Genomic DNA, 9,864 nt, shown 5'->3' on the forward strand with positions numbered 1-9,864 from the left:
ATACTGGACGTTTTAACGCTAGTAGCACGAATTATTACCTAACCTGAGGCGTGTCTGTGGCAGCTTTTGATCACAACGATGTAAAGTTGTTTGTAAACAAGAGCCACCTGAAGAATACTGAAGATAAGAAGAGGAGAAAACTGTCAATGGTCATCATCACAACAAACTCATTTTGACAGAGTGGACATCGATATGGCACTGAGAGAGCTAAAAGTGTGTCTTCTGGGGGTAAGTCAGTATGGAGGATTTTTATCTAGCCTATGTTTGCCCGTTGTTCATATTTAATATCAAATGAGTCCCATTGCCCCCTCCATCAGGCTGGTTTGTTTACATGGGCTACATTACAGATGCTCATACCTGTGATCAAGAGAGTGAAAAGGACAATACGAATATGAATAAGAATTAGTCACATTCATGCGTGTCAAGACTACATACAACAGCAGCATTAAGCCATCATTTCTTTAGCAGCATCCTATTAATACATCCCTATAATACAGGGCATTCAGAAAGTATTCAGACCCCTTCACTTGTGCTAAAATCATATAAATTAATTTCCCTCATCAATCTACACTCAATTACCCATAATGACAAAGTGAAAACAGGTTTTTAGAAATTCCAAATTTATTAAAAAGGAAAAACTGAAATATCACATTGACATTAAGTATTCAGGCCGTTTGCTATGACACTTGAAATTTAGCTCAGGTTCCTCCCATTTCTATTGATCACCATGTTTCTACACCTTGGTTGGATTTATTCATTTATTGATGTAGCAACACCTTCAAAGCCCTCAATTTCTCCATCTTCTTACAAAATAAAAAATATAACATTTAAATGTAACTACATGTGTCCTGTTTAATTATCGGTAACTAAAAGGGGAGCAGGAAGAAGACACAAAAAGCAATAATGTCTGGGCTTTTTGCCAGAAAATGTGTTTTTATCATTGTGTTTGTATTTCTAGTGACTGTTTCTGACTGTGTTTAGTAAGCATGGTCTTCATTTTGTCTGCAGGATACCGGTGTTGGAAAGTCGAGTATTGTTTGGAGATTTGTGGAGGACAGCTTTGACCCAAACATCAACCCAACAATTGGGTAGGTTCCTGCTCTCTCCCATGCTGGAAGTTAGGTTTAAAACCTCTGTCTCATTTGTTGCGTTTATGGTTGTTGTAGGACATTGTCATATAATTAGTTGATATCTGCCAATCATCAATAATTGATTGCAGTTAGAGCTGAAACAATTAGTTGATTAAATGACAGAATATTAATCTGCAACTATTTTGGTAATATATAATAATGATAACAGTTTGAAATACCGAGCCAACAATACACTGGTCCCCGCTTCCCAAATGTAATGAATTTCTGCTTTTTTTGTCTTCTATGACAGTAAACTGGATAACTTCGACCAATATTATTGACCAGTTTGTGCTTTCACAGACATATCTGTGTCAGCATATGTCCAATAACAAGAAATTCCAGTACAGGATTACAAACATTGTAAAAAGCAAACATAGCCATTACACTGACAAACACTGACAAAGTTATTTTTTAACTGTTAAATATGCATGGAATACAGGCAGATATGTTGTTATTGAATTTTTATAATAAAATCAAAATATAATCTTATTTTATTATTTACTAAAGCTGCCACAGAGTACAAGATATCTCAAATAAACTAATGATCCAAGTGAAGATGTGTGTTTTTGTCACTGTCTCAGACTCTTGAACAAAAGTCAGAAAAAAACCTTTAAGCTTCAGCTGAAGTTCTGTTTTTTGTCTGTATTCTGTAAAACATTTCTCTTCACCAGGGCATCCTTCATGACCAAGACGGTGCAATACCAAAATGAACTACACAAGTTCCTGATCTGGGACACGGCAGGACAGGAGCGGGTTAGTAATCTCCACTGAGGTATTGGATTTTGTTTTTTAATGGGCTGGTGGATAATAAACATCAGGACGATTTATATGTGTTTTGGGCCCAACAGCAAACACCTTTTATACTGTGATAAATGAGTGTGACTTGGCTAATTCAGAAGTCTTCTTCTCAGTGGTTTTAAAGGAAGTGAAAAAGCTTCCTACACGTAAATGAACCACTCCCTGAACTGGCCTGAGGGAACATGAATAGTGCAGTTATTCATTACTTCTGATAGGGGGCAACATTTACCTTTCTATAGGTGCACTTCTGCCCCCTAATCGATATTCTCCTTCTTTTAGTGCTTTTGTTTAAGGTGTCAGTTTTTTCACAGTTTAAATGGCGTGTGGTGTGGTGGATTTTCATCCTTTGAATCAGTGGATGTTTCAGTGTGTTAGTATAGTAGAATAAAAATCAAGAGCCTGTCACGATTTGTCCCTTCTGTCACCTTTAATCTTTGTCCCGCCTCCATCTTATTTCTCCTTTTTCATTACACTCTTATATGTTTAGACGCACAGAAAGCAGTGCTGTTGCTTTCCTTTTGTGTGATTTTTAATGTTGACTACATCCCTGAGAGGTGTCTTTTGTCAGCAATTATCATGTCTATGTGACTGTTCTTATGTAATCTGGTCTCCTGTGTGTCCATAGATGGTTGATTTGAGAAGCTGATATGTGATACAAGAAATGGGATGCATTTTGGTGTCTGAATACAGTTTTTGTGTTAAAGCCAATCGACACCAAGCCCCAGACAGTTGTAGTGTAAGGAACTGCTTTCTCTTTTGACTCACACCCTCTATCCCACATTCCTCTGTATTAGCCCTCCACATCACTTCCTTTTTTCTGTGCATGCCCTTCTCCTTTTCTCATGCACAATTCCCTGCTGCTGTAATGTTTTATTCCTGCTGCTGTCCTCTCCAAAGAGGAGAGATAAGATGCTGCTTGTCTTTATCCCCCTGCCCGGGGAGCCACGGCTCCTTCTTGGCCTTGAGGGGACATCAGTGCAGCCCCGTTTAAGATGAGATGAAAGGAAGAAACCCAAGCTGTCTCAGCCCACTGGCGTGTGCTGCTACTGTGTCTTGTCTGAGAGTCACATCACGTCAGAATGTCCTCCTTTCTCCTCTTTGTGTTTTCTCCTGTGCGATAATTCTCTTCTTGGCAAACCTCTATTTTTCTGTGATTCTTTTGTTTTCTTTTCCATATTTCTCCACCTTTTTTTTATTCCCACAAATCCACTTCTTTCACTCCCATGTGGACTCTTGGTCTCCCAAGTGGTTCACATCTGTGAGTGAAAAAGTAACAACATTCCTTTGGTAGGTTTTGCATGTGTCTGTGTGAATGTGTGTGTGTGTGTTTTCCGACAAATCTGCTGTGGTATTTTGAATCCTTTCATGGCTTGTTGTCTAACCTCTGTTGAACTTTGGCCTATCAAAATCTGTTGAGTTGAGAAAGGGGAATACAGAGCCAGCCAATTCACATGGAAGGAGAGACCAGGGCAGAAAGGAAAAGCTCTGTGATTTCCACACTCCACAGTCCGTATCTCAAGACCACATGAGGCCTTACGAGTACGTCTGAGCCCAGCTGTCAACAGTCCATCCAGGCCCCCCCCCCTTGCTGCTCCTTCTCACTGAAAACAAGCAAAGCAAACCTTGCATCCTACTGGTATAGTAGGGTTCCTTTCATTACGCACCCAGCTCATAGTTTCAGCAATTAATCAGCACTCACAGGGCATCACTGGGGCTGTTTTCTGGGCTGCTGTGTTGTGGCCAGATGTCTGGCCTTGCTGTGATTGCTCTCTGGGTTAAGGCACACATAGACCACACAGGACTGGCGGTGGTGCAGCCCGACACTGGCCAATGAAACAGACAGCACTCTTCTCAGTGCCTCTGCCAAATATCCCAAGTTGGATACCCGTTGGTGAACTTGGGGCCAGTAACAACTATAATTATGTGGAATGTGTGCTTTCCTGAGGTAACAGTGTCACTCCAAGACGGATAGTTTATTCCATCGTATTGTAAAGGAAAATGAAATTGGCGGGAAGGCAGGGTCATTCCAAGTGAAGGTCTTTTTGATGGGTTGTTTCTTTTAAAATAAATGTCATTAGTTAACACGTGACATATGGTTAAGAGCCCCAGTTCAGCCTATATTACGAAAGGGCTTAAAAATATTCTCACAGGTTAGGAGTTGTAGATAGAAAATAATCCTCTTTTAACTGAAATGCATTCAGTTGTCAGTTTATTAGATACACCTAGCTAAAGTCAATGCAGTCTAATACAAAAGCCCTACAATGAATCATCCTTTCATGAAGGTTGTAGTGTTCATATTTTCTTGAATTACTTTTCGAGAGTTGTTGATTCCACTATATGGTCACTTTGGAGGCTGTAGTTCATAGTGCTGTTGAATAAGAGTAGGCTAAGTAACAAAAACACCTCCCTATAAAGCAATACAATTCAATAGCACATACTTAAGGTCCATTTAAGCTGAAACCCTAACAGTAACAACCTCAAAATCCTTTTGACAGTATGTTTATCAAGAGGCAATAGTTGCTATTTGTTTCAGTATTGTGCAGCAGAATGGCTCCTATATAGAAGTTATTTTTTTCAGTTGTATATAACTACTGACAAAAACATATAAGTGGCATTTTGTTGATGAGGTTGGTTACAGTGGAGCAAATTTTGATAATTGTATATACTCTTGGGTAGATTAATCTGAAACTGCTTCATTTATAATAATATTATTTATATGCAGATCAAATGTTTTGTCTGTAAACTGTAAGACAGGAGAATAACCAGTAACTATAACAGTTAGAAGTATAAAGTTGCAGAAATTGTAAATAATGCCTCAGAATTGTTCTTAAATATAATACTTAAGTGAAGGTACTTAGTTATTTTCCATCAGTGCTGTTAACACAATGTTCTGGTCAATTGAGCAGCTCAGACACTTTAAAATGATACTGTGGTTGGGTTTAACCTTTTTATTCCCTCTGCATGAGGTAAAAAGGCCAAGAAGTTTAAAATATTATTTCAGCAGGCTAATTGTTGAAGTAAGCTTTCACTGTGCACTGGAAAGTATTTTACCAGGAAAAGACCAAAACCTGGCTAAGAAATAGAAGGAAGCCCTAGCCTTCCAGGCAGCTATGGACTTAGAAGATTTGCACATGTTTTTCTGATTATGCAGGGCTTTGTGATGTATTGGGCTGAGATCAAATGTATATTCTTCCATAAACATCAAAACGCTAACAGATCTTGACACATTCTGCTCATCTTTCTCTTGATGGCTCCCACATGTGTGAGGTCTTGGTGGAAAGATTCTACTTCCATTTTAAATAAAACTGCTAGGCTTATAGGCTCAGAACACGCTTTTGTAAAATGGTGCTTGGTGTCTTTTTTGCTTATTTTTAGTTTTTCTTATTTTCAGGCAGTGTTATTGAGTCTAATGAAACACACACTGAGTGTAATCTTTGTGGCTACGTAATGGATTCGCCTCATTCTATGAAAAGCCTAGACACTGTTCCTTGATCTAAGGGCTGTGAAAATATATAATAGTGCAATTACACAGAGGTGATATTTTTAGTATTCTTTTCATCTCCAAAAATGAAAAATTGGAAGCAAATCAAGGTAAACAGTCTAAAGAGATGAGTCATGATTGGTCGTCTCTGAGGAAGATCTTTTAAAATTCTTGACGTCCCTTTTCCTTTGCAGAATTGCTACAGGGAATAACTCATCACTGCTTTCTTTCTCTGCCTTAGTTTCGTGCACTGGCGCCGATGTACTACAGAGGTTCAGCAGCAGCCATCATTGTTTATGACATCACAAAAGAGGTATTGTTTACTTTTTCTCCTCAACCAGTAATCCACTAATTGCTCCCTTTGTAGTTTCACTGTTTTATTGTATGGCTTCCCGGACTTTTTAATTAATGTGCACATTAAAAGAATTGTTTGAAAATTCATTGTCTCGCTGAGAGTTAGCAAGTTGGGCTTTTAGGGGAGGTTATGTGCCAGACTATTTCATGGATTGGCCAAGAAATATTCCACACATTGCTTACTTGTATCACCAGGAATCCTTCCAGACACTGAAGAACTGGGTAAAGGAGCTCCGCCAGCATGGTCCTCCTAACATAGTGGTTGCCATCGCTGGCAACAAATGTGACCTGTCAGATGCCAGGTGAGTTAGAGATGATTTGTGTAATGAAAGTCGACAGTATAATCTGGCCTCCTCATTTACAACTTGAGAGTGATGATGGGACTTCAGATGTTTGTTTTAGATGGTGAAGTTGTTGAAAAGGTTTTAGCAACAAAATGGTTTAAAATACCACTGGAACTGACTGTGTGTGGAGCTGAAGTGCATTCTGCTCTGGAGGAATGCTGGCTGATTGGTAATGATACTGGATGGTATTCTGTCAAATTTCTTTGTTGTTAAATATAAGGTGATCAGACCTTCGCTTGTTTTTTTGTTGTTCATCTTAATTATGGTGATTAAGTTTATGAAGATTTTTAGTAGGAAAGTTGTAGTTATTTAAAGTGGAAAAAAATTAATTTTCACATGTCAGTGTATAAGAAGGAAAAGTGAAATAATTTTTTGTTGTTACTCAATATTTTCCACAAAGTTTAAAAACTCCCAGACTCAGATACACTTTTGGTATCGAATATCATCTGTGAAATTGGGAAATCTTCCTCATAATAACTATAGAAAAGCAACCTGACTATCAGGTCATGGATGAAATTGGAGAATCTGTATGCATATTACAACATAATTAATTTTGACCTATCTCTTGTATTTACAGGGAGGTAACAGAGAAGGATGCCAAGGACTATGCTGACTCCATCCATGCCATCTTCGTAGAAACCAGTGCCAAGAATGCCATTAACATCAATGAGGTGTTTATAGAGATAAGTGAGTGTGTTCCTCGAATATTTAGTGCCACTGACCCACACATCTGCAGGCTCCTATTGAGCTGTGTAATACTTCAACGAATTAAGCTCTGTACAGAATTGTCTTTTTCCTTTTGCATTTTTAGGCAGGGACAGTATGTTTTGGCCAGTATTGCCAATTAGAGGTATAACTACAGATAATCTTGGATAATCTTGGAGGCAAATCATGTAACACTGACATTGAATTTTGAAACAAAAATCTGTAGAGTCAAGTGGCTGAGGGAGCAGTCAATTCAGTTCTGTCAGTGCCAACAACAAAAAATGAGACATAGACAGTAGCTGTGTCTTTCTATACTACACAATACTTGAATATAGTGTGTGCTTTATGCTAATCTTTATAGTATCTATTTAGTAAGTTTAGTTTTATGTTTAGTTTTATGCTTAGTTTAGTAAGTTAGAATACATGAATCAACATACTTTACAATGTTATGTATCTGTCTCACTACCATTCACAACTTATTAACATTTTTTCAGACATGAGTAGCGAGAACATACTGAAAAATGTATGCATTTACTATGCATTATGACATTGTCAGTATGCTTGGTTTTGTCGCCCACAACTACAAACACATCGTTTGGCTCGTGGTTTTTGGCAGACAAAAGTTGTGGTGTCACTTAGCATGTCGTCTTTGAGCTGTATTATCTCATATATAAATGACTTGAAAGATGACTGCTGCCTTTTTGTACATCAGTGGAAAGTGTGGAACTTGGACACAGCTACAGTATCACTGTCAGTTACTGGCAAGCAGTGCTACCATGACAAATGGTATCATTTTAAAATAGATGTTAAAAACCAAAATATCAAATACCAAAATTTGTGTCTCACAGGTAAGCGCATCCCCGTTGCAGACGCAGCAGGAGGAGTTTCAGGAAAAGGTTTCAAGCTGGGACGCCAGGCCTCAGAGTCTCGCAGGACGTGTTGCTGATGGCGATGGTGACTGTCCCCACATGACCTGTGACCTGACCTTTGCTTACTCTCTGTGTACCTGGCCTGCTTCAGCTTACAGCTCTACACACCCCTTCTCAAACACCCTGCTGTCAGTGATGCCCGGGTGCAGCAGTTGATCGTAGCAAATGATTTTTATAGCACGTCTAAAAATTGCAGGCAGGAGAAATCCTTCCTGTTCACTGAGCATTGACAAAAATTGTTACATTAATATGTTCATGTGTCAGTAAAAGATACCCATACATGCAATTAGTCTGGCTTCTATAATGGACACCTCTCTCTGTCCCCTCCGATGTTGATCAGAGAAACCTATACCTACAGATTCATTGTACAAATCTATCTTTCAACCAAAAATGGACTTAAAATGGTTAAATCTCACCAAATTATTTTGATAATACCCCAAACATTCTGAACTTGATGAAGGATCCATCTTTATAGTTTGTGTGTATAATCATTTATCATGCATTTTTGATGAAGGAGATTATCAGTGTTTGTTCCAAACCCTCATCTCAATGTTGCCTGAAGGATAAACTCGTGAAGGACGGTGCACACTTAATTTAAATTTTATTGTGCAATTGCTCTTCTCATCAATGCAAAATAACAAATGGGGGTTTTGATGTAAACCACAATCACACGGTCAAATATGCAGAAATGAAAGTGTGTGGGCACCTACTTCCTTTTATAATCAAGGAATAGTTCAACATTTTGGAAAATATACTTATTTGTGTTCTTGCCGAGAGTGGGATGAGAAAATTGATACCTCTCTTGTGTCTGTATGGTGAATATGAAGCTGGATTCAGCAGCTGGTTAGTATAGCTCAACATTAAGACAGAGTGAGGCGAGCTGTTTCCCCCCAATTTCTAGCCTTGTCTAAGTTAAGCTAAGCGAACTAGCTGCTGGCTGTTATCTTATGTTTTATCGTCAGATATGAGAGTGGTTTTGTTCTTACCTAACTCTCCACCACAAAGCGAAAAAGCATATCAACCAAACTATTCCTTCAATTGTAAACTTTGCTGTTGTTCTCTCTTTGGCCTGAACGATATTTTGATCATCACTTGTCACTGAATGAGAAGCACGACTTAAAATTGTTATAAAATGTCATTTCTGTGACAAGAACAACCTCACTGTCCATGTCTCCCAACAGCCGTGCTTTAATCAAGGCAGAAAATGCTGACTCTGTTGGTATTCTTGAAGTTGATTATATAAGAGTAGATCCAGCTGCTCACATGTGTTCCACATTTCCACTTGTAATTGCTGAAGATCTTTGAACAGACTTGTGTATATATAGTACCCCATAGTACACAGAGCATCCTGCCAGTTGTTTCCAAATATTACTTGAACGTTATTTTTCTCTAATCTAATTTTAACAGCTCACTGGTGAGCTTGCATGTCCTCAGTCCTTTGCTGCTACTTAACAGCAGTTTTAAAGGGGAGGCCGATTTTTGTGAGGTATTGCCAAATTCTTTAATTCTTCCATAAATATTTTTCGCCTTTTCTTTCTTTCCCCCTTCATATAATCAGCACTGGCTCACACATCCAAAGTTATTTTACAACCTGGCCTGTGATGAAAACAATTTGATTTGGAAACTAGACCTCGTTCAAAGGAAACTCAGACTTTAGGGCTTTAATCTCCCTTCAGCAGAAGGTCATAGGTGACGATTGAAACGTGGCACTGTGTCGACATTCTGACCCCTTAATGAACCTTTGTCTCCATTCTGCCTTGAATTACTCTATTCACTTTGTTCCAAAATCCGTTTTCTGACTTTCCTTTCGTGCACTTCTTCTGTCTTGTTCCTTTAAATTCCAGGCTCTTACCATAGGGCCAGATTTCAATTATGATATAGCATATTATAGCTTGCACAGAGCCCTATCATCACCTCTTACATTCAAAAAACTGTTATTTATCTGTGATGCTTAGGCCATGTTAGAGCAGTCTCATTTACCTCTTAGAATGGATTAATTGAACTTTAGTAGCAGTTTATCCATGAGCCTGAACAGATTTAATAATTCTGTGTAATTTCATGCTATATATCATGAGCTCATTCAGCCACAAAATCTCTTTTTAAATTTGCCAAAAAAAATACAG

At 38.4% G+C, this 9,864-nt stretch overlaps 1 protein-coding gene across 1 annotated transcript; it reads left to right on the forward strand.

Moving 5' to 3' along the window:
• Positions 1–49: 49 nt before the first annotated feature.
• Positions 50–7,896, forward strand: rab22a (RAB22A, member RAS oncogene family). Its single transcript, XM_071494418.1, has 7 exons — positions 50–228; positions 1,009–1,088; positions 1,802–1,883; positions 5,651–5,722; positions 5,959–6,065; positions 6,685–6,794; positions 7,661–7,896. The coding sequence occupies exons 1-7, from the start codon at positions 193–195 to the stop codon at positions 7,756–7,758; spliced, it is 585 nt and encodes a 194-aa protein (XP_071350519.1). The 5' UTR covers positions 50–192; the 3' UTR covers positions 7,759–7,896.
• The last annotated feature ends 1,968 nt before the right edge of the window (positions 7,897–9,864 follow it).

This window comes from Trachinotus anak, unplaced genomic scaffold, assembly GCF_046630095.1.
Source record: "Trachinotus anak isolate AG129_WGS33_773 ecotype Australia unplaced genomic scaffold, CSIRO_AGI_Tana_v1 ptg000013l, whole genome shotgun sequence".
NCBI lineage: Eukaryota > Metazoa > Chordata > Actinopteri > Carangiformes > Carangidae > Trachinotus > Trachinotus anak.

Bases quoted from the DNA above. Each gene is read 5' to 3' on its own strand.
- rab22a (XM_071494418.1), top strand. From the start codon at position 193: ATGGCACTGAGAGAGCTAAAAGTGTGTCTTCTGGGG. The intron at 229-1,008 runs GTAAGTCAGTAT...TTTTGTCTGCAG, and splicing joins TAAAAGTGTGTCTTCTGGGG to GATACCGGTGTTGGAAAGTC. The intron at 5,723-5,958 runs GTATTGTTTACT...TTGTATCACCAG, and splicing joins TTTATGACATCACAAAAGAG to GAATCCTTCCAGACACTGAA.